Below are 25610 nucleotides of genomic sequence, written 5' to 3' on the forward strand. Positions count from 1 at the left end.
TGTGCCAGGGTTGGCAAAAATGGAATTTGGAGGTGCAGTTTCCTATCAAGCTTTCCCTACTTTGCAAATAGTTTTCCAGAACCTCTGTTGACTATTCACGAAGTACTTAACATAGTGTCTAGTACATGGTAGACTGAATAATTATTTATTGAATACATTCTGATTGGCATCTTAATAAATGGACACAATATTTGGGATCATACATGGTTTTGTGTGTGTGTGTGTGTCTGCCTGCAAGTTTGAAGTTGCCTGTCCAGTTGTTCTTTTTTTTTCTTTCTAGTTTATGCCTAGCATAATAATGTTTGTTTATCTTCTTACTTGCATTTGGCACTACAAAATAATAAAACCAGAAGCTAGAGTTTCATATCCTGAATGGCTTGTCAGGACCCAACACTGTTGGTCTGTGGTAAATAAAGTATGCTTTCACTGATGTCTTCATTAGACTACATAAACAAGTGGCGCCGAACCTTGTCTGAGCATCCATCCTAATCACCATAGGTGATTAAAAATTCTGAAGCTGGCTCTCACTACAGAGAGGCTGACTCTGGGTTCAGGCTGGGATGTAGGTATTTTTCTCAAGTCCCTCAGAAGAGTGTGTTGTATTTCTAAGGTGCTCTAACACTTTTTGTCTTCCTGGGGCATCCCTTTTATCATTTAAGTATGAAGGGCCTCTTTTGGGTTGCTCTCCTGCCTCATGGGCTATAATTCCCTTGACCTGACCATTAAAGTTTTACCCTTTAGTACTTTGAACATCTGCTTTCAATCTTGTTTTGCTCTCTGAATGATTTGAATGTCTTTATGCTTGGTTTCCAGGCAGAATTTCTGAGGGATCTTGAAGTTACCTTCCAGTGTACTTGAAGTACATATTAAAGTTGAAAACACAGTTGCTGATAACTTTAACTACATAATTTCATCACTACACACACACACACACACACACACACACACACACACACACACACACACAAAATAAAAGAAATTAAGCTCTTAGTTTTCTCATAAACCTTGCCTGCTATTTTTATTAGGGAAACTGTTGTTGAGAAACCAGAGGCTGTTTCACTGGAAAGATAAACTGTAATGACTAGGGAGAGGCAGAGAGCACTCACTATAAATTAAAGACCTCAGCTACTCACTCTACATAGATTCCTAGTCTCTGTCCAGCCACTGCTGTCTCTTCAGAGCCAGGTAAGTTCTTCCTCAGATCCAGTTTGAGTTCTCTGCTTTGAGAATATGGCTGTTGTGGATTTGAAATAAATATATATTTTTTTGTGCATAGACTGTTCTTGAGGTTATTTTATTTCAGTGCCCAAATGATCATTGCAATTTATCTTGTTTGATAATGAGTTAAATCCTTTTATTTCTGAGTAAGGAATCCCTATAATGAACCGAGGTGGAACCTCTAACAGCAAATGCAAGATGGCGGACTTCATAGCAAGGATGAGACCTAAAGTGTGAGGGCTGTTGAGAGCTTTATGTATCTTACTCATTTTGATTTTTTTTTAAAAACCTTTATGAAATAAATGCTGAAGAAAACATAAAGCATATCCATACTCTACTTGTTTATTTGGTAGATATTAACGGTTCTTCGAAAATTATTTTTTTTTGTGATTTTAATAACAGTAAGATTAGTTCACTGAAAAAAATCCAAAACAAATTTTTAAAAAGTGTAAGAAAGGAAAACTCTTAACGTAACCCATGAGTATGGATACTCCACTGCCCTTCAGGAGAAAATTCAGACCGTATTAAACTTTTTGTGGGGTTAGGAATCAGGGATAGGGATCTAACATGTTCTCCTATATTGGATTGTATTTGGATGTCTTGAGAAATGAAAAGTGTCAGATAAGAATACAACTGTTGTATTACAATGAGTCTGGATTGGAGAATACTGCTTGAATGTAAGACCTGTGGGGATTCCCATGCTGTCAGAATCCTGCCTTCCCACAAGCTGGGCAGCTGGATAAGCTACACTTGTGCAGGGCAAAGGGTGGGTCTGCTCAGTGGAACTTCGATGATGTCTAGGACGGGATGCAGATTCTGACTACAGATAAACCAGAGGAGAAAACCATTAAGGCATTACCATACCTCCCTGGGAAAGAAGAACTGATAACCACTGGATGAAACTAGTTTATGCTTCTTATGCTGACTTACATCTTCTGTTATGGGAGCAGGACAAGGAGTGGGCAGTAGTTCTGAGGGTCAGGAATAACAGTGTTCTGGATAAATGAAGGAAAGAATAACTCGAGCATAAGGCAGCCCAGTCCAGAAGTGGTGTTGATTGTTATTGCTGTTCTAGATTACTTGGAAACAATCATGGACTCACTAGGCACAGCAGCCACACAGTTCCTGTTTGATCTTTTCAAAGAACTGAATAAAACAAATGATGGCAACGTCTTCTTTTCCCCTGTGGGCATCTCAACAGCCATTGGCATGATCATCCTGGGGACCCGAGGAGCCACTGCTTCTGAGTTACAGAAGGTGGGGAGCTTCCTTTCCTGTCCAGAAAGAGGCTTGGTTTTGAGATTTACCCTCTAGCATTGCCTTGAAAATGTGTGCAACTTGACCTGCTGATGAATGTGGAGTAATTTCAAGTCTGTCAGGGAAGGCCTCTTCCCTGTCCAGGTTCCATTTGCTCCTTGATGCTTGGCATTCCTTTAAGTAGGGGTATGATAAACAGCCTTTTTAAAAGCCATTATTCTATAGTTAAAGAGGATATGAAAGCCCAAGGTAACTTTGATTACTTATGGAATTTCTATTTGGCCTAAATGACATATCTAAGATGAAGACCCAAATGAGCCTATTACTAGGCTCCTCTGAAGATATCAGGGGGCAACATAGACATTTCTCTGGCTTTTCAAGGAGATGATGTTTCCTGTATGCCACTGAAAACACATGAATATCAGCCTTTCCTTGACCATGTGAAATTTCTATTTATTTCTGTCTAATAATAACAATATTTTCTCTCTGCTAGGTACTTTACACTGAACAAGGCACAGAAAGCTCGAGAATTAAGTCTGAAGAAGAAGAGGTGGGGCATGTGTGTTAAACACCTTCCAGTGTGATTGATTACCTTTCAGGTGTAAGAGGAGTAGGAAAAGTGTGGAAGTGGCTAGTATTGCTTACATCACACTCTCAAGTAGTAGTCACTGAAGACAAATCATATTTATAGGTATATTAGTTTATTTTTTTGCTGCTATAACAAAGTCCTAGAGGCTAAAAGTTTTATAAATAAGAGCTTGCTCAAAAGCTCCTGGATTGGGTGTTGAAAGTCCCAGATTGGGTGGCTTTTTACCTGTTTGGTTTTGTAGAGAGTCTTCTGAAGTGCACTATAATGTAACGGAATGAACTCTGGTGGTACACAGAAGGGGCTGAGCTTGTGGCTGGTCTTGCTTTATGAAATCTACTCTCAGAGAGCTAACTTCTTCTGGGAGACTTTCATTACCCTTTTTGAGGGCAGTGTCTTGGGTGACCTAATCACCAAGTCCCTTAAATGTTTCCCTCTCTTGACACCAATTATATCTAGTGCAGGCTTTTAGAACAGGAACTCAGGGGAGAAAGATCACCTCCAACCACAGCATTTGGACTGCACAAAACTAAATTTCCAATAAGAAGAAATCAAAACAGCCAGCAGTCACTATGAATACTGACACACTGAAAAGTTATAACAGCTTTGAAATTATAGAGAATTGGGTCAAGTTCTGGCTTGGGCTTGTCAGGACTGTGAGACTTTGGCAAGTAATTCACTTTCTTTAATCCTCTGTGACATTTCCAATAGAATCATCTAGATAATGCATTTAACTCACCCAGTAATGCTAATTTGAATTAATTATTGCTAAATGGAATTAATTTTTTGCCCCTCCTATTACTATTTCCTTAAATACTATCAGCACAGGACCATTGGTCTTCTTCCAGATCTAGTGCTCTGGTATCTCTCACTTGGTCTTACCAAATACCCGGTGGAGATAAGGCCCATTAAGTCAGAGTTTTAGTATCAGGGATGAGCAGATCCCTCAGAAGGGCACACTGGGTCCAACAGTAATCATAGCCCAGTGCCTTTCATAAAGCAATTCTTTGAACCTCTTGTTCAAAGATCTGTTAGTTTCACAATCCCACAATGCTGGGTTGTCTGGAAGGCTCAGTTTCAGTTGGGGACTTCTTTCTCCGGATTGTTTAACTGAGTTAGGTCAGGTGGCTGCTCCCCTGTGAGATCAACTGTGATATGCAGTGGCTTCCAGTGTACTTCCCTTTCTTAGCATAAGAGTGCCTGCAGAATCTTCCTGAGGACTAGACAAGGCATCTGACCTAGGACAGACGCCCTTCTTCTGGGTGGAGAGCTTCAGAACTGCCTGGAAGTTGACTTACAGCTTTAGGCAGGTCTAACCTGCACTCTTTCACCATGAGCCAGCTCTGTCCCTTCCTCAGGAGATTTTGGGAGCTGAGGCTAGACAATTCAATCTCTTTATTAATAGATGAGGAAGTAGATGAGTAAGGTCCAGTGGCAGCCCTTGGTGTGTACCATTTGATTATCACATGAATTCAGAGTCTTCTGAATCTTTCTGTTACAAAGTGATGTTGAACTCTCAAGACTAGCTAGGAAGGTAGAAGCAATCAGGCAACGAGTACCTCTCCTAGTGTGGGAAATCAGAGATTACCAATCCCTGGTGCACTGCCCTACAAACCTTCTCTTTTGATAGGGCAGGCTCTATTCTCCTGAATTAGGAATTCAGTATCCCAAATGCACTTCTTATTTTGTTACATATGATAGCTTTTGTCATCATTTTTGCAGTGTGGTTATTTTTGGGCCAACACTGTAGACCTAGTTTGCTCATTTTTACAGGTGCTTTGTGTGTGTGTGTGTGTGTGTGTGTGTGTGTGTGTGTGTGTGTGTGTGTGTGTGTTAATAGGCCTTTTTTCTTCCCTCCCTCACCCTCCCTTTCCTCTTTTCTATTACAAATATTGTGTAAATTATCCTTTACACAAGTCTCTTGGTATGCCTGGATTGTGGATGGTATCCAGTCAAGTGAGAGCACTTGACATGCATCCGGTTTGAATTAAGATGTGCTAAAAGTATAAACTACTCACAGGATTCCAGGAGTTTAGTATAAAATATTCATATAGAAATCATTAATTCAGCCAGCGGTGGTGGCGCACGCCTTTAATCCCAGCACTTGGGAGGCAGAGGCAGGTGGATTTCTGAGTTCGAGGCCAGCCTGGTCTACAAAGTGAGTTCCAGCACAGCCAGGGCTATATAGAGAAACCCTGTCTTGAAAAAACAAACAAACAAACAAACAAACAAACAGAAAAAAGAGAAAAGAAATCATTAATTCTATGTGCTGTGTGTTGAAACATATATCTATGGGATCTATGAGCATATAATTTATTTATCTTATATTTATATACAAAAATGAAATTCTAGACATTTTGGATTAGATGAAATATTTTAAAGTTAATTTCTTTACTTCTAGTTGTTTCAAAACAGATTTATTGAACTATAATTAATGTATCCTGAAATCTATCTATTTCTGTTGTATAATTCAGTGGTTCTTAGTAAGATTCCACAATTGTGTGGCAATCACAATCACATTTAGAATACTTTGTCACTCAAAATGAGATCTTCATAGTCACCAGCAATGATCCCCATCTGCCTTTGTTATCTCCATAGCCACCAGCACTGATTCCCATCTCCCTTTGGGATCTCCATAGCCACCAGCACTGATTCCCATCTCCCTTTGGGATCTCCATAGCCACCAGCACTGATCTCCATCTCCCTTTGGGATCTCCATAGCTACTAGCAGTGATTCCCCCTCTCCCCTTTCCTCTCCTCAACTTATCATTTCTCCTTCATCATCAGGCCCTTAGAAAGTCACTTCCTGACTCTGTCTGTTTGTCTGTACTAGACATGATTTTAAAAATATCCCTTCTATTTGAGGATAAACATATATCCCCTGGCCAATATTTCCCCCTGATTTCTTTCCTCCTATCTACCCCACCTCTGGTAAACAGCATTTACTCTCTACTGTGAGAACAGTTTCAGATTCTCCACCTGAGTAGGACTGTGTGGAATGTGTATTTTAATGCTTGGTTTATTTCATGCAACATAGAATTCTCTAGGTTATTTCATGCTGTATCAAAGGAGAAGAGTTTTTAATGGCTAAATAGTGTTAGATTGTGTATATAAGCCTGTGTATGTGTGGCATTTTCTTTAGTTACTCACCTGTTTTTTAATCTTTAAAACATAGTTACCAAGGACTTTGTAGTACATATGAGGTTCATATCTATGTGCAAATATTAATAAAGATTAATTGCTACTAAGCAGTTTGCTAAAGGGACTGTATCAACACTCATCACTATCAATAGTCATTATAGATTCATTTCATAATTTCATTCAGCTGTCCAAAGCCTTATTGAGGGCTTGAAATCCCATAGGCTTACAGCCTTTGGGCATCTGTGAATACATGGACTATTTCTCTACTTTCTGTTGCTACTGGTGAGCAGATGTCTTTTCTATGTCATTGGAATGGGTTTCCTTAATAGAATTTCTAGTGATAAATCTTTTATTGGTTGGATAATATACTTAGTCATGATATTTAAAAATCAAATGGATTCGTCTACTAAGATCTTATTAGTTTTTTAAAATGTTGTGATGTCAGAAACATTTTTCTTGGGCATTTTTGTGCTGTTTCAGTACCAAAATAACATTAGACTCTTAAAATGCAGGTGGTCTTACTGCATAGTTCAGGTATATGATATTTTACCAAAGTTTCAAATGCTTTCTCATGGATACAATGTAGTGATCATATTCTGTCCTCAAGACCTCGAAGATTCCCCTACCTCCTAGTTTTCCCTTCCATCCTCATTTCCTCCTTTTTAAAATTTAAATAAGCCATGGAGTCTAGTTTATGCTGTCCATATACTCATGAATACAGTGTCAACCACTTGAGTATCTATTATCCACCAAACATGGGCAACAGCTTAAAGAAGGCTGACTTTCTCTCCCGAGGATCCAGCAACTGTCAACAGCTTCTGAGCTAGGGTTGGGGCTCCTGAACCCCTCTCCCAGTCTCTTTGCTGGAACCCCAACCTTGCATAGGTCTTGTGCAGGCAACCACAGCTATGGTGCATTCACGAATACAGAGGTCTTGTCATGTCCTGTAGACACCTTTGTTGTGGTCCTTCCCAACTTCTGGCTCTTAGTCTTCTGTGATGGTCCCTGGGCCCTGGAAGAAACAATGTGATATAGAAGTCTCATTAATGGTGGAGCACTTCTTCTCTGTATTTTGACCAGATTTTTAAAAAATTGTGAATGAATTTCTGTAATTCAGAAACACTCCTAATTTATTGGGTAGTGTAATCATGGGTTTTGCAACCAGTGCCCCAGTTCCTTAATAATTACTTAGAGGCTTACTCATTTATGAATAAATGCCCAGTCTGTAAGCTTTGGTTTGTTCCCTGACTAGCTTGCATCTTATATAGCCCATTTAAACCATTCTATTTCTGCCACAAGACTTGTCACCTTTCCTCAGTTTCATGTGTCCAGCTTCCTCAGAGTCCCAGGCAAATCTCCTCCCACTGAGTAGCCATACTAGAGTTCCAGTATTTCTAGCAGAACTTCCAGCTTATACGTCCTGCCTTTTGCTGATAGACGATCAGCATTTTATTGACAGGTGATGCTTCCACAGTGCACAAGAGGATATTACTACAGGTTAGAATTTGGATTAATTTGGCCTTGGCTTTTGTTTCTTTTTTTTTTATGTAACTTAGGTTTGTATTTACTTAGTGAATTTCTTATTAAAGAGTACTTTTGATTCCTATCTCATTTTTATAGTTTGAACATTTAACCTCATAGCAGTCTGTGATTTTCTTAGATCTTGCATTTGCAATATAGATTTTTACGCTTAACTTTTTCTACCAAATATAAAAGCATTTTATGAACTACAGAATTCTATATTTTCTGTATATTTACTGTATCAAGACAGTTTAAGCTTTTATAGTTTCTTATCATCTTTTCATTTTAAGTTGAAAAGCTCTAGTCAGTACTTTTCAATCAGGCCTCTCACTTTTTTTTTTAAAACTAGGAAAGTCTTAACTTCCTCTTTGCTTTTACTTTTTCATCTTTTATTGGTTATTTTATTTATTTACACTTCAAATGTTATCCCCCTTCCCTATTTCCCCTCCACAAGTCCTCTATCCCCTCCCCTTCCCCCGCCTCTATGAGGGTGCTCCCCACTTGCCCACCCACTACTGCCTCAGCACCCTAGAATTCTCATAACCTGGGTCATTGAGCCTCCACAGGATCAAGGGCCTCCCATCCAGTGATGCCCAACAAGGCAATTCTCTGCTACATATGCAGCTGGAGACATGGGTCTCACCATGTGTACTCTTTGGTTGATGGCTTAGTCCCTACGAGCTTTGGGGAGTCTGGTTGGTTGATATTGTTGTTCTTCCTAGGGGGTTGCAAACCCCTTACGTTTCTACAGTCCTTGCCCTAACTTCTCCATTGGGGTCCCCACACTCGGTTCAATGTTTGGCTGCGTGCATCTGCCTCTGTATTGGTTAGGCTCTGGCAGAGCTTCTCAGAGGACAGTTATACCAGGCTGCTATCAGTAAGCACTTCTTGGCATCAGCAACAGTGTCTGGGTTTGGTGTCTGCAGATGGGATGGATCCATAAGTGGGACAGTCTCTGGATGGCCTTTCCTTCAGTCTCTGCTCCACTCTTTGTCCCTGCATTTCCTTTTGACAGAAGGAATTCTAGATTAATATTTTTGAGGTGGGTGGATGGTCCCTTACCTCAGCTGTGGGCCAGGCCTATCCACTGGATATGGTCTCTACAGGTTCTTTCTCCCCCTTTTTGTGTATTTTTGCTAATGTCCTCCCTGTTGGGTCCTGGGAGCCTCATGGGTCTGCAGCTGGGACTTTCTAGTGGTTAACCCAATTCCCCCTTTTCTACTGCTACACACCTACTTTAAATTTTCTGACCCTCTTTACTTCTCCCCATCTCCCCCCATATCTGAACTTGCCCCCGTTTTTCCATGCACTTCCTCTCTCCCTCCCAGATCCCTCTCTCCCTCTACTTCCCAGAGATTATTTTCTTCCCCCTTCTGAATAGGACAGAATAGTATCTACACTTTGGTGTGACCTTTTTCTTCTTGGGTTTCATATGGTCTGTGAGTTGTATCATGAGTATTCTGAGCTTCTTTTTGGCTATTATCCACTTATCAGTGAGTACATATCATGTGTTCTTTTGTGACTGGGTTACCTCACTCAGGATATTTTCAAGTTCCATCCATTTGCCTGCAAATTTCATGAAGTCATTGTTTTTAGTAGCTGAGTAATACTCCATTGTGTAAATGTACCACATTTTCTGTATCCATTCCTCTGTTGAGGAACACTTGGGTTGTTTCCAGATTCTGGTTATTATAAATATGGCTGCTATGAATATAGTGGAGCATGTGTCCTTATTATATGTTGGAGCATTATTTGGCCTAGGAGTGTTATAGCTGGGTACTCAGGTAGAACTATTTCCAATTTTCTGAGAAACCATCAGACTGATTTCCAGAGTGGTTATACAAGTTTGCAATCCCAACAGCAATGGAGCAGTGCTCCTCTTTCTCCACATCCTTGCCAGTGTCTGCTGTCACCAGAGTTTTTGATCTTAGCCATTCTGACTGGTGTCTTGATCTGCATTTCCCTGATGACTAAGGGTGTTGAACACTCCTCTAAGTGTTTTTCAGTCATTTGAGATTCCTCAGTTGAGAATTCTCTGTTTAGCTCTGTACCCAATTTTTAAATAGAGTTATTTGGTTCTCTGGATTCTAGCTTCTTGAGTTCTTTGTGTATTTTGGATGTTAGTCCTCTATTGGATGTTCTCCTTTGCTTTTAAAGGACAGTTCAATACTGTCCTTCTGAATATAGTATCCTTGGTATATTCTGTAGGATTTTCCTCTCTTTGAGTGCATTTTAAATAGTACACTAATCCTTTCATAATATTTTTATTCTGAAAAATCTGTCAATAGAATAGATACCCCTTGTATATAACAAGGTATTTACACTAGCTACTTTCTAGTTTCTCTTTTCATGGTCTTTGACAGTGTGGTTATGAAGTGTGGCACCAGAGGTCTTTGTAGCTTTATCTTAGATGGAGATCTTGGAGTTTCTGAATGTCTATACTTGTTGAGATCCAGGCCAATTCCAGGTTTTCTCAGAGGAGCTGGTGAAAAGGAACATAGTTCTGTGTCATTGTCTGGAGCAGACTTGTCAAGTTTTGGCTTGGAGATGGGGCAAGGACCTGGAAGGGGTTCAGTTTTAAGTTCCTGGGGACTAGCTTTTGCCCCTGAAGAATTTTCAATCCCAAGGCTGCTGTGTTTTGTCTTTTAGTCTGTGGTGCCCTTGAGCTATACTGGGTTCCCTTTGTGTAACACCACTTGATCAAGTTTTTTGTTGGCTATGCCCCACTCCCTCATTAAAACAGTATAAGATGTTGCACCTCTTACAAATTTGTTGGCCTAAGACAGTTTTTCTGTTTGTTTTCTTATCTATTTGCTATTCCCCCTGGACTCTGCAACTGAAGACTGACCACTGAAGACTGATTGGGACACATCATGTCTATTTATTTTCTTAGTTTTATGTGTTATGCTGTCTATAACTTTGTCAAGTGGAAACTCCCACAATGTGTGTGTGTGTGTGTGTGTGTGTGTGTGTGTGTGTGTTATACTTGTTTTCCTTTTGCTCTTCTATTTTGGCAATTTTTAATGCCCAGCCTTTTGGTACAAAGTTCTTTCTCTTCCCTAGTCAAGTGTTCTAATGAGTTTGATTTAAAAAACCAATAAAGAAATAATGTGTTTGAAAATTTAATAAATGAGTACTTAGATTATATAAATTTCTTCCTCTTTCCTCCACACAACTCTTCCTCTGTATTTTCTCAGCTCTCAAATTCACAGCCTCTTATTTTTAATTATTATCATTGCAGCCACACACACATACACACACATACACACACACACACACACACACACACACACACACACACACACAAACACATATCCATGTAGTGTTGCTCACATGTGCTTAGAGAAGATACTTTGATATTTAATAAACTACCAGGGGGATATCTCTGGAGAATACAGATTTTCCTCCGTTCAGCAGCCATCATTTCCTGTAATTCTTTATTGAAACTTACTTTATTGATTTATTTCCAACTCAGTGTCTTATTCTTTAGTTCCAGAGGTCACTTGGTTTTTCTTTATCCCTTCTCTCTTTGCTAGTATTATCATATTGTCTATGCACCTTCTCCTTGGTTTTGTTTAGTTACCTTGATTTAGTCACTTATGTATCTGTGAGCTCTTAATTTACTGAATATCTTATGATTGTAGTTTTGGAAATTTCTGTGGTATTTCATGTGTCTCTATTTTTTACCGTCAATTTCTAGAGATTTATTTTTACTTTGGTTAGATTATGTTCCCATTTCTTGGTATTCCTCATTGTCCTCTATTGGTCTACAGCATTTGAAATCTTGCCACCTGGTCTTTTCCTAGTGAATGCAGGTAGAGACTCTGGGGATCTTCCAAAATTCTTCTAGCATTCTATATAATGAAAACAGCCACAAATTCGGAAATTTTTGAAAATTCATTGGACCATCTTTAATATTTTTTTAGAAAATTGTTGGTTCTTATATCCATATTAAATATTTTTATACAAAACCTTGTTCTTCTCTGTCCTCTCTCTTCTCTGGCTCTTACACTTTTCCACCTCCTCTTCCCAGGGCTTTCTGAGCTCTGATGGGAGGGATTTAATGATGATATTCCATGCAGAACTATGTGTTCCAAGGATACTTTCTCTGTATAATTTCTGGCTGTAGGTCTCAATATCTGTTCCCATCTGCTGCAGGAGAAAGACTCTGATACTGACAGAATAAGACACTGATCTGTATATAGTGGAGCAGACTAACACTAGGAGTCATTTTATTGGTCCTATTTATTTATTTTAGAGATTTTATTTTCATTCTTTTATTTTTTAAATTCATTTTCTCTTTAAAGCTTTGTTTTTATTTTTTGTGAGTTTCACATCATGCACCCTAGTCCCACTTCATATCCATCCTCTGCCCTTGCAACCTCCTCCCCCAAAAAGAAAATAAAAAACAAACAAAAATAATAAACAAAACAAAGCATAGAAAACATCTCATCATGGAAGTTATAGTGTGTTGTGGATTTAGTCTAACGCTGGTATTATGTTGATTATGCCCTCAAAATTGTACAAGAATCCACATGTAAGACACTGAGGGTCTCTGCCCCCCCAGTTGTTTTTTCTTTTTTGTAGAATATGACTTTAATATTTTCAACTGTTAATATTCAACAAACAGAATAATTGTGTTAAGATACAATTCATTGTTAATTTGGATACTCTCTCTGTGCCCTCTGGTTAGTCTGGCTAAAGGTTTATCTATCTTGGTAATTTTCTCAAAGAACAAGCTCTTTGTAAGGAGTAGTAAGTTGTATTTAATTGTACCCTAGTTCTCAGGTTCTTGGTCACACGAGAAGTGCCAGGCATGAGTTTCATTTTGTGGAGCTGCCTTAAGTCAAATCAGACATTGATAGGCTACTTTCCATAAGTTCTGTGCCACCATTGCCCTAGCTTATGTTGCAGGCAGGACAGATCAAAGGTTTTCTGGGTTACTGTTTACATTTCCCTTTTGTTAGCCTGCAGAGTACCTTTCCAAACCAAGGGCATTCCAGCGTAGGAGTGAAGGTTCCATGTAGGCACCAGCTTGGTTTCTTCATATTCATAATATATTTGCATGTCGGTGCGTGCTGTTCTCAACAATGGGGCCCTGATGTCAGTTTTCAAAGAGCAACCCATTCTCTTGACAACAGCTTAGAATGTTTGGAGATTTCCATAGGAAACCCTTAGCCAAAAACTAAAGTGAATGCAACCCAGTTCCATCACTGGAAGCCTAATTTGGTGATAAGAGATGGTCAGTTGAGACTCTGTCTCCCTCATTATTAGCAGACTTCAGTAGAAAAAATATTTTTATCATTTATTTTAGGATGTTTCTACTGTACTAGCTTTCTACACGACCCCTCAAATGCCCCTCAATTTCATCTCTCTCTTTCTGCATTCCCTCCCTTAACCCCATTTCTCTATTCCTTGTCTGATCTCCATCTTCCTGTCCCCATAAGTCCCTAGTCCACTTGTAGAATCTATTCTACTTTCCTCTTCTAGGGAGATCCATATGTTTTCCCTAGTCCCTTCTCTCCTAACCTTCCTCAGTCTACAGACTGTAGGATTATAAGTTGGTCATCATTTATTTAATAGCTAATATTCAAATATAAGCAAATACATGGCATATTTATATCTTTCTGAGTGTGGGTCAACAACACTCAAGGTGATTGTTTTCTAGTTCTATCCATTTGCCTACACATTTCATGATGTCATTTTTTAACAGCTGATTTATATGCCACTCTGTAAGTGTAGCACATTTTCCTTATCCATTTTTCAGTTAAGGAACATCTAAGATGTTTCTAGTTTCTGGCTACTAAGAATAAAGCTGTAATAAACATAACTGAGCAAGTGTCCTTGTGGTAAGATAAAATGTCCTTTGGGTATAAGCCTAAGAGTGGTAATCTGGACCTAGAGGTAGGTTCCCAAGGAATTACTGAGGAACCCATATTGATTTACAAAGTAGCTGTACAAGTTTGTACTCCTAACACCAATGGAGGAGTGTTTTGCTTGCTTCCCATACTTGCCATCATGAGCTGGCATTTCAGTTTTGATCTTAGCCATTCTGACAGGTGTGATATGGAATGTTGGAGGCATTTTGATTTGCATTTCCCTGATGACTAAGGAAAGATGTTGAACATTTCTTTAAGTGATTCTCGGCCATAAGAGATTCCTCTGTTGAGAATTCTGTTTGGATCTGTACTCCATTTTGTAATTCGGTTATTTAGTTTTTACAATATCAAGTTTCTTGAGCTCTTTATATAACTTGAATATCAGCCCTCTGTCAGATATAGGGTTGGTGAAGAACTTTTCTCATCCTGTAGGCTACTGTTCTGTCCTTTTCACATGGTGTCTTTTCCCCTACAGAAGCTTTTAAGTTTAGTAAGGTTCCATTTTTTGATTGTTGATTTTAGTGTCTGAGTTTTTGGTGTTCTGTTCAGGAAGTTGTCTTCTGTGTCAATACGTTAAAGGTTATTCCTCATGTTCTCTTCTATCAGGTTCAGTGTATCTGGCTTTATGTTGAGGTCTTTGATCCATTTGGACTTGAGTTTTGTGCAGGGGGGTAAGTATTGATCTATTTGTATTTTTCTGTGTGCAGACATCTGGTTTTACCAGCACCATTTGTTGGAGATGTTTTCTTTTAAACATGTTTTCAAGGCCTGAGATCCTCCATGTATGATATTTTTTTCTATCCTTAGAGTAATGTGAATATCTGAAGATGCTCATGTGAACATCTAAATGTCTGTGTCTCTGTTGTAATTGTTAGTATTTTCCCACGAGTTTTGATTTGGGACTTGTTTGTTAACAGTTTATAATTTTGGAACATGATGGTTGATGATCTTGGGGATACAGCGAGGACTGATGTAGTTAGATTTTGGAACACAATCCTACACGTGGTTAATCATCTTGGGGATGCAATGAAGCCTGTGATGTAGTTCCTTTTGTGTGAGGATATCTTTCTTACTTCTGGGATAAGATCTTGTGATTTTTACCAACTTCAGACCACTTTAATGTTTTTGGTTGTGACCTCCTAGGATACCAAGATAGTGTATACTAAAACTTCCAAACCTGTTTGAAAACAGGCTTTTCTTCTCTTCATTTATTTTTAGGTCAGCTTAGTCACAAATGGCTCAATGAGAAAATTAATGAACATTAAGCTCTTAAATCCCAAAGGGTGTGATACATTGACTGGTTCACTGCATGTCCCAATCAACTGAAGCTATCAACAACTGATTGTTAGCCACTTAAAGTTTCCTAACAGGAAGGAGGCAACAAATGTAAATTCAACTCTGCAGACACTGCCAGAAAAGTGTGGACACACATTTTCAATTTAAATGCCTTCAAATAGTTATTATTTGCAAAATTCAGCTGTCTGTTACTTTTTCTAGAACTGTTATAGGCAGTTGGAGCTTGAACGATGAAAATAAGAGATACAATAGTGAATTAAATAAACATTTAGGCACTGTATTGCACAAGAAATTGGCTTTTCAGTTCTTGTGTGGAATCAGAAATGAATTTCTCACTCTCAAACTAAGCTGTAACTCCTTGTATCCTCTGTGAATTAAGACAACCAGATGATGCTCTGCTCTGTTCTAATGGAGTGTTTTCGTTCACCCAATGTTGCCATGCAATGCCTACACTATACTACAATCAGAAACCTGGTACATCCTATGGAAGATATCCAGAAGACTTTGATTTTTTTATTTCAAAAAACAAACAAACAAACAAAAAACCAAAAAACCCACAAAAACCAAAAACAGGGAAAAATTTCATTTTAGTCCAGTTTGTAGCTCTGATAAACGATGATTTACTCCATCAAGAATCACTTTTATTATCCACTATTTAAATCAGAAATATCCAAGTTTTAGTGGAGAAGGATTATCTGGGGAATTATTTACCCTTGTCAAATATTTAGCATCTATAAATAGATAAAACAAATGCAGGAAACACTTAGTATGCAGTTACATTTCAGACCCAAAGTGCAAAATGGATCAGAAAAGACAGATCTGTGGTATTGGGGCTGGTGAAGAGAGCGGCTTTATGCAGCTGAGATTGGTTATGGCTTGCATCTGACTTGGCAGAAAGTCAAATGGCAGTGGGGACCAATGGACATCTCTATTCTTCCTTCAGATTTGTTCCCCAGAGGAAGGATTGTAGTCAGATCCTTCTGAACCAGAATCTAGACTTGCCTCTGCCCAGATAACCCACTGAGGTTTTTGTCTTGATTTTGAAGATCGAGAAGAGAGAAGAAATACATCATCAACTCCAAATGCTGTTGACTGAAATAAGCAAATTTTCTAACGATTATGACCTGATCATAAGCAACAGGCTGTTCGGAGAAAAAACATACCTCTTCCTTCAAGTAAGTTTTGCAGTGTTTGCCACATCTATATGTGGTACCAAGAAATGGCCAGTATCCCTGTTAGGACTGAGTTCTGGGGCTATGCTGCCATGTTGGCTGCTTGCCATGGGACTATTTCACTAGTCATTCTAGTCTGCTTTCCAGACAAGCAGTTCCTTTCTTAGTCTTCTGAGTCTGTATCTGTTTTTTTCTTTAATTGTATCTGCCTGAGCATGCATGGAAGAGGTAATGAGAAACATTTTTCTCGGATCTAAAAGTCCAGGTTTTGAGATTAGTTCTCCTAACGAACAGACACATTTAGTTAAAAAGCTTTTGTGCTTAATAAGTAAATCCTTCCATCTCTTTCTATTTCTTTCCTAAAGAAATACATAGATTATGTTGAAAAATATTACCATGCATCTCTGGAGCCTGTTGATTTTGTAAATGCTGCAGACGAAAGTCGAAAGAAGATTAATTCCTGGGTTGAAAGCCAAACAAATGGTAGAGTATGAATTGGGTTTTCACCAAGAAACACCTTTTGAACATTGGCTGTGACCAAAGCCTTGGGCTTGATGCAACACAGATGCCAGATGGTTGAGCTTTGGGAGAAGCTCGAGATGGGTTTGGCAGAATTGAACAGTCAAGCATCAGCATAAAGCTCATCTAGGGTGCCGCAGAGGGTAGAATGGCCTCTGCATTCGTGGAGAGATGCAACAGTGGGGAATTGTTCCCACAGGCTGTGGCTCACACTACCTTTGCAGTCTTAGGGATGGTGCCATGGTTACCTTTAGCTTATTCACTGTACCACAGACTTTCTTTCTTTCTGAGTCTGGGGCCCTCAGTGCAAATGGCATAGAGGGTTTCCACTTTCTTTATTAAGAGAAGTTCATACAACTCTTGTGCCAGGACCCATCTGCTGCCTACAGCTAGGGTCACTTGGGTCTCTTTCACACTTGGGAATCTTGTAGGAATTATTAAAATTTCAGAACCTTCCACAGTAGAAGATTTGAGGAATCCCTCCCCGTCCTTCTCTTCTTATCCTATTAGAATACCCAAGATATAAGATACAATTTGCAAAACACATGAAACTCAGGAAGAACGAAAACCAAAGTGTGGACACTTTGTTCCTTCTTAGAATTGGGAACAAAACATCCATGGAAGGATTTACAGAGACAAAGTTTGGAGCTGAGACAAAACAATGCACCATCTAGAGACTGCCATACCTGGGGATCCATCCCATAATCAGCTTCCAAACGCTAACACCGTTGCATACACTAGCAAGATTTTGCTGAAAGGACCCAGATATAGCTGTCTCTTGTGAGGCTATGCCAGGGCCTAGCAAACACAGAAGTGGATGCTCACAGTCAGCTATTGGAGGGATCACAGGGCCCCCAATGGAGGAGCTAGAAAAAGTACCCAAGAAACTGGGGGGATCTGCAACCCTATAGGTGGAACAACAATATGAACTAACCAGTACACCCCGGAGCTCATGTCTCTAGCTGCATATGTATCAGAAGATGGCCTAGTCGGCCATTAGTAGAAAGAGAGGCCCATTGGTCGTGCAAACTTTATATGCCTCAGTACAGGGGAACGCCAGGGACAAGAAGTAGGAGTGGATGGGTAGAGGAGGGGGAGAGGGTATGGGGGACTTTTGGGATAGCATTGGAAATGTAAATGAAGAAAATACCTAATAAAAATAAATCAAACATATAAGAAACATTAAGATGGAAATACTCTTTGGGGAGCAATAAGTAATATCTACCATTTTCTATTACCTCTATTAATGAAATCTATCCTATCAGTGGATAATTTTCTTAGTATTTTATCTAAAGGAAATTGAAGCAATCAGAAAATAGGGGTATGCTGAGAAGTCAGCTGAACAGATTTTTTTTCCAGTATCTGGTATGGTGAGAACTGAACAAGAATCCAAAATGTAAATTTCTGAGGCTGAGAAAACACCAACAGAGGAGAAATAACAGGGTTCAGATCTGCAGAACCCATGCCAAAGCTGAGGCTAGTGGGGTGCATCTGTAATTAGCATTGTGGGTTGCAGGGTGGAGAGAGGTAGACACTTGCTAGCCAGCTAGCTTACTTGAAGTGCTGATCTCCATGTTCAGAAAACATCCCTGTCGAGGTGGAGTGTGATAATGGAAAACAATCTGATGTTGGACTTTGTGGTACACAGGCAAGCACCCAATTTCAAGTATATACCACGAATTGTTTCAAAAAAGAAACAAACAAAACAAAACAAAACAAAGCAAAACAAGTAACTTCTAAATGATAGCTGTGAGGAATCTATTCAAAAGGTAAGAATAAATAGCCAAAACTGAGTGAATAGGACATGCCAGATAGTGATCACAAGTCCACACCTACTAATCCATTTATTCATTTCAACAACCCCATGAAGCAGGTCATGTTTTTATTTTATAAGCGTGGAAACTGAGGTACAGAGAGTATAAATAAGTTGCCTCAGTTAGTAATAAGTACAACTCTATGGAAACAGACAGTATGAGAAAGTCCCCACTGACCCTTGGTGAGCAAGGCCCCTCAGGTGTTCACTTGGCTACAGTGTTAATGACTAGCCAAGTCCGTCCATATCCACACCAGCCACACACACAGTTCATGATTTGCAGGACAAACCAGTCTTCTCTGTTCCTTTTTTCCGCCAGTAAAAGTCAAGGACCTGTTTCCAGAAGGCTCTTTGAACAGCTCCACCAAGCTGGTGCTAATAAATACAGTTTATTTTAAAGGCCTGTGGGACAGAGAATTTAAGAAAGAACACACCAAGGAGGAGGACTTCTGGCTGAATAAGGTATGGTTCTTTATATATGTCTGCTTATATCAGACATGTACAGTCTAATGTCATTTGGCCAAGTGATTATTCAGTTACTCAGACTTTTGCCACTGCTTGAGGTTGTATTATTTCCATGGGTTACTTGGGTGCTATATCACTTTGATTTTAACAACTTTGTTTCTGTTTATCTGTTGAAGAACCTAAGTAAACCTGTGCAGATGATGGCTCTGTGCAGCTCCTTCAACTTCACCTTCTTAGAGGACCTGCAGGCGAAAATTGTGGGGATTCCATATAAAAACAACGATATCAGCATGTTTGTGCTTCTGCCCAATGACATAGATGGTCTGGAGAAGGTAAACCGCAAACCTCTGCATCTCCTGGTCTATACCATTTCCTATCATTCCGTGTTGCATCCCTTGTACCCAGTGAACCTGGGAACAAGGCTTCTGAACATTTGATGCCTCGCTGTGTCATTTTGGAAATATTTCTCATTTTGTGAAGTGGCTGCCGGATGATCTCTGTCAAAGAATAGACTTATTGAGAATAACTATTATGAAATTGAATTGAGATAAACTAAATGGATATTTTAAGTTGTATTGGGGGGTTCTGAAGAGTCTCTCTAGCCTTTTGAGGAGTAATTAATGCCTATGAAAATTTCACCTGGAAAACTGTATGTCTGTGAATACAGAGATTTTGCATGCAGATTTTGAATTTAAGATTTCTTTTGATCTTTATTTTTGATTTAGGTCCAACTCCCTTCTTTTTCAAAGCAGTGTCAAGGCTAGTGTTTTGTGTTTTGGACACCAGGAAGGTGTAGCTCCAAATACTTATTCTATAAGTTATTTTCCAAACGTAAATCTCCCAGACTTCCTTGTTATTCAGTATTCTCATCTATTAGATTAGCCTCTGGGGCTTAATATGTGACATTTCTTTTCTATGACTAGGGAAGTGCAGCCTGGCGTGTGTGGAGGGCATAGAAAGCACTCATTGAATTTAATATGTGCTATGGAAGGTTGCTAGCTTTGTAAGTTGAATAATATTGTGGAACAACATGGTACATGCATTGGAGCTTTACACACACATACACACGCACACACACACACACACACACACACACACACACACACACACACACTCCCTTTCTGGGTATCACTCTAAAGAAGTGGTTTAGAAGCTGAAAACTGACCTTGTTAGTCATATCAGCAATTTCACTTTCAATGTTGAATACTCTAGGGTGCCTAATTTGAAATTTATAGGAATTGTTAAATTTCTATCTGCAGATTTTATCAACAATTATTATGATGCTTCATACATATTAGATGTCTGTAAGGGGAATAACTAATGTGGACTGTTGTCTAACACTTAGGGACTTGACAGAAGTATTATGTAACTTTATCAGTTTACAGGAGACTTATAGTGTAAAAAGTTAAATACATAAAAAGTAGATATCCCTGTGTGATATGTGACTGCATGTGTTCACACATATAGAGAAACTAGAGGAGAGCAGAAATGGAAATGCAGATTTTGAAATTTCTTGTTTGAAAAATTCACTTCATGCTATAGACAGATAATATAATACAGGAAAATAGAGAATATGAGACAATAGACTTTTATGTAGACAATAGAGTGAAATGAATAGTTTGCATTTATTTCTAAGAGTAATGCTTTCTGGCTGGCTCAAGATAGTATGTGGATTTTAAAATGTCCTCGAATCCCTTTCCAACTGTAGATAATGGATAAAATGTCTCCTGAGAAGTTGGTGGAGTGGACCAGCCCCGGACACCTGGAGCAAAGGAGGGTGGACCTGCGCCTGCCCCGCTTGCAGGTGGAGGAGACCTATGATCTGGAACCCGTGCTGGAAGCTGTGGGCATTCACAGTGCCTTCAGCGAGCATGCGGACTACTCAGGAATGTCGGCGCGCTCTGGGCTGCATGCCCAGAATTTCCTGCACAGATCGTTCCTGGTGGTGACAGAGGAAGGCGTTGAGGCCACTGCAGGCACTGGAGTGGGCCTCAAGGTCTCGTCAGCTGCAAGCTGTGAGCTTGTGCACTGTAACCATCCATTCTTGTTCTTCATCAGACACAGAGAGTCTGACAGCATTCTCTTTTTCGGCAAGTTTTCTTCTCCCTAAGATAGTCAAACTGAAACATTAGAGCACTAAGTAGCACTCAAGAGTTGACAGACCATGGGGTTCATATTTGTGCTTCAAAGTCCTTTGCACAATGGTAGCAATAGCACGTTTTCTTAATCTGTTTAAAAGTTAATCTCAATCATGTGTGCACTACTCAGGAGGCCAGGCAGCTTAAGATCAGTTCTTATCTTGTTTTCCTTCAAAAGTTGTCATGCCCTGAGGGAGGAGGTTTTTTTGTTTTGTTTTTTGTTTTTTGTTTTTGTTTTTGATTTTGTTTTTAAAATGAAGAGTTATGGAAGACTTTAGGATTCATTCACTTCTATTATCTTGGCATTCTGTAAGGCATAGTAAAATAAAACAACCATTTACTAGCTAATGTGTTTCTTTTTTCCTTTTCCATAAGGTCCCGAGGACCTGCATTCAGGAAAGAGAATAATTTAGAAACATTCCAGTGGAGTACAGACGTTAAATGCCAGAACAAATGAATGAAGAGTATGCCAGTCAGAGAGATTTCCTTGGTTTTGTCCTCCATGCTGACAGTCTAACCCCCACTGTCAGTTTTAGAAACATTTTGGTACTAGAAATAGTTGTGACTGTAAGTGTACCTGATCAATATTCTAACCCTATAATTCTTTTGATCTTTGGACTGTGCCTTAGAAGAGCAGCTTTTTTCTTTCTTTAACTTTTGTTTTGGATTCTTGAGTGTGGAATGGCTACAGTCAGATGACATTTCTTTTTAATCTTTTCTTCTTTATTTTTCAGACTATAATATACCTACAATAGTTCTTGTTCTCTTCAAGCCCTCTCATATACTCTTCTTTTTCTGTTTCAAATCCGTGGCATTCTTTGTCATTAATTGTTACATACACATATTCACATGTATATACATTCCTAAACATAATCTGCTCAGTCTGTACGAAGTCAGTCACATGTGTGGTTTTAGGGCTGATCGTTTGCTATTGGGTAGCCCGCTGGTGTGCATTCCTGGGGGAAGACTATTCCTCCCACTCTCACCTTCCTTTGTAGTTCTTTTGGTTTGAGACCATAGGCTTCCCCCAGTTCACTTTGGCATGTTTATTGGTAATGAGATGACATTTTCTTAGAATGGCATTTGAAAAGCTCTATGTGTTTTGCTGACACTGCACTTTAGACATACTTCAGGCTTCAGTTTTATCAGGTTTTAGTAAGATCACATGGCTGGTGTTTTGAACATTTTTTTTTCTTGAGCTACCATTACACAAGTTATGAATTCACTGATTTTTAATGTTTCAGAAATAACCTCCAAACCCATTAACAGTGACTTCACATTCTTTTGTCCATTAACTAATGGAAACCATTATTCGGTGTCTGGTCTATGGGTTTTTCTGTCTGGGTACCTAACACAAGCAACACTGTATAACAGGTGATTGTTTGCTATCTGATTATTTTTTACTTACCACAATGATTTAAGATTTATCCAAGTCTTTTCACCTATCAGTGCTCAGTTTTATTATGTTTACTATTCCATGTACAGATGTATCAGATTTTGTTAGGCAATTAAATGATAAATATTTACCTTTGACTTATTAGCCATTATGAATAATTCTGTGTGTAAGTTTGTTATTCTTGGATATTTTTCCATGTCTCTTGGATTATGCTGGGCCACATGTCATCTTTATGGTTACCATTTTGAGAAAATATTGAATTTACTACTTTACAACCCTGCAGGAAAGTATAATAGATTTATTCTGGGTGTGGTGGTGCACAGCTTTAGTTTCAGCACTGAGGAAGGCGGAGATTATCTGAGAGAGGAGGTCTGTCTGATCTAAGACCAAGTTCCAGGCCTGTAGGATGCTATCGAAAACACCAAAACCAAAACTAATTAGTTTCTCTACATCTTTGTCAATATTTATTATAATATTTAAAATTTAACAAGTATATTCTAGTGAATGTGGCATTGTATCTTACTAGAGTTTCCTTCTCTTTCTTCTTTCCTTCCTTTCTCCATTCTTCCCTCATGACTCCTTCTCTCCCTCCCTCCCTCCCTCCCTCCCTCCCTCCCTCCCTCCCTCCCTTCCTCCCTCCCTTACTTCCTCACTTCCTTCCTTTCTTTCTGTTTTAAGACATGGTCTTTCTCCATAGCCCTGGCTGTTCATGACTCACTGTGTACATGGATTAAAGGTATGTGCCACCATGCCTGACCTATAGTTCCATCCTGTAAACTATGATCAGAGGCCAGGTCATCAATATTATTGCTTGAGACTACACTTTTGGTATCACATCTAAGATCTCCTTTCCTACACAAGGAACACTTCATTTTGTTTTATTCTATAAGTTTTGTGATTTTGGTTCTTCCATATACATCAACAGTCCATTTGCAGTCTCTGTATGTGTGTTGTGTGTGTGTGTGGGGGGGGAGGGGGAGATTGGAGCCTCAGTTTAGTTTACTTATTTATTGCACATTGATATAAAACTGTTCATTTTACAAAATGTAATCACAGTGATGTAAAATTTTCTTGGCATCTTTATTTTTAAAAACTCAACTGATTAAAAGTGTACATTTTTCATCTGTGCTCTCAGTTCTGTTTTGGTGATTTATGCTGCTGTTTGACTGTACTGAGTCTTCTCACCCACTGATGTGAAAGAGCTCCTCAGTTATTTAGCCATTCCATTTCTTTGAAAATATTTATATGTGAGAAATATGTGCATTCAGCACATAGCCTTCTTCTGTTGACCTTGCTTTGACTTTCTGATGCCGTCAGAGGTGACACTGTCTTAATTTTAATCTCTGATTGTTTTCTGTTAGCTTGTGTATTTATGACATTTTCACACACTGTTTTGGTTTCTTCCATGTTGATATCTGCTGCATCCTGAGTTGTTCTAATTGGTTTTATGTGGGTGTTGCAGACTAAAGCTTACTTTTCTTTTTTTTTTTTTCATCTTTGAAATTTATTTAGATTCTTGATTTAATAAAATAGGTTTATATTACATTTTTACCTTTTTTCCATTTTTTATTAGGTATTTAGCTCATTTACATTTCCAATGCTATACCAAAAGTCCCCCATACCCGCCCACCCCCACTCCCCTACCCACCCACTCCCCCTTTTTGGCCCTGGCGTTCCCCTGTACTGGGGCATATAAAGTTGCATGTCCAATGGGCTTCTCTTTGCAGTGATGGCCGACTAGGCCATCTTTTGATACATATGCAGCTAGAGACAAGAGCTCCGGGGTACTGCTTAGTTCATATTCTTGTTCCACCTATAGGGTTGCAGTTCCCTTTAGTTCCTTGGGTGCTTTCTCTAGTTCCTCCATTGGGGGCCCTGTGGTCCATTCAATAGCTGACTGTGAGCATCCACTTCTGTGTTTGCTAGGCCCTGGCATAGTTCTTTCTTTCTTTTTTTTTAAATATATTTTTATTACGTATTTTCCTCAATTACATTTCCAATGCTATCCCAAAAGTCCCCCATACCGTCCCCCCTACTCCCCTACCCACCCATTCCCACTTTTTGGCCCTGGCGTTCCCCTGTACTGGGGCATATAAAATTTGTGCATCCAATGGGCCTCTCTTTCCAGTGATGGCCGACTAGGCCATCTTTTGATACATATGCAGCTAGAGTCAAGAGCTCCGGGGTACTGGTTAGTTCATAATGTTGTTGCACCTACAGGGTTGCAGATCTCTTTAGCTCCTTGGATACTTTCTCTAGCTCCTCCATTGGGGGCCCTGTGATCCATCCAATAGCTGACTGTGAGCATCCACTCCTGTGTTTGCTAGGCCCCGGCCTAGTCTCACAAGAGACAGCTATATCAGGGTCCTTTCAGCAAACCCTTGCTAGTGAATGCAATGGTGTCATCGTTTGGAGGCTAATTATGGGATGGATCCCTGGATATGGCAGTCTCTAGATGGTCCATCCTTTTGTCTCAGCTCCAAACTTTGTCTCTGTAACTCTTTCCATGGGTGATTGTTTCCAATTCTAAGAAGGGGCAAAGTGTCCACACTTTGGTCTTCGTTCTTCTTCAGTTTCATGTGTTTTGCAAATTGTATCTTATATCTCAGGTATACTAAGTTTCTGGGATAATATCCACTTATCAGTGAGTAAAAATGTGTAGCCCAGGCTGGCCTCGAACTTGTGATCCTCCTGCCTCTGCCTCCTTCAGCAAATCCTACTGGCGTTCACCACCACAACCGGCTAAAGCTTACTTTTCTAGATGTTCCCTATTACATCCTTTTCCATACCCGATTCATGGCGATTTTCAGGATGTTTTTGTAAAGCACGTCTTTCTTTTCTTTTTCTTTTTTAATGAACATGTACATTGGGTATTAAATAAAGCACACACTCGATCATTGTATGTAACCTTATTATTCTATTGGATGCAGTTAAGTACTACCTGTTGGAGGATTTGCATATAAGTCTGTAAGGAACGAATGTTCCACTTACATAAGGTCCTGAGCAATTGCTACCAGACATCTTTTCTGGCAGGGGATGAGAAGGCAAAACCAGCTCTGCTGCTTCTCTCATTCATATGGCCACCTCTTCTCAGCCTAATAAAAAGGCAGAGAAGAAAGAGAAGGGATGATTCACCGTCACTATTAATCAGACTGTAAGAAGTAATGTGACTCAAAATGCAATAGGGATAGGCAAACAAGGAAACAGAT

The 25610-nt window shown here is 39.3% G+C and overlaps 1 protein-coding gene and 1 pseudogene across 1 annotated transcript; one reads left to right on the forward strand and one right to left on the reverse strand.

The window, feature by feature from the left end:
* The first annotated feature begins 1139 nt into the window (after positions 1-1139).
* Serpinb13 (serine (or cysteine) peptidase inhibitor, clade B (ovalbumin), member 13) lies at positions 1140-21351 on the forward strand. The gene is made up of 8 exons (NM_172852.3): positions 1140-1185; positions 2294-2475; positions 2969-3025; positions 15945-16073; positions 16436-16553; positions 18722-18864; positions 19044-19199; positions 20576-21351. The coding sequence occupies exons 2-8, from the start codon at positions 2311-2313 to the stop codon at positions 20975-20977; spliced, it is 1170 nt and encodes a 389-aa protein (NP_766440.2). The 5' UTR covers positions 1140-1185; positions 2294-2310; the 3' UTR covers positions 20978-21351.
* Rn4.5s-ps1 (4.5s RNA, pseudogene 1) lies at positions 24951-25247 on the reverse strand (annotated as a pseudogene).

The sequence above is a fragment of the Mus musculus genome, chromosome 1 (assembly GCF_000001635.26).
Source record: "Mus musculus strain C57BL/6J chromosome 1, GRCm38.p6 C57BL/6J".
In the NCBI taxonomy this organism is placed as follows: domain Eukaryota; kingdom Metazoa; phylum Chordata; class Mammalia; order Rodentia; family Muridae; genus Mus; species Mus musculus.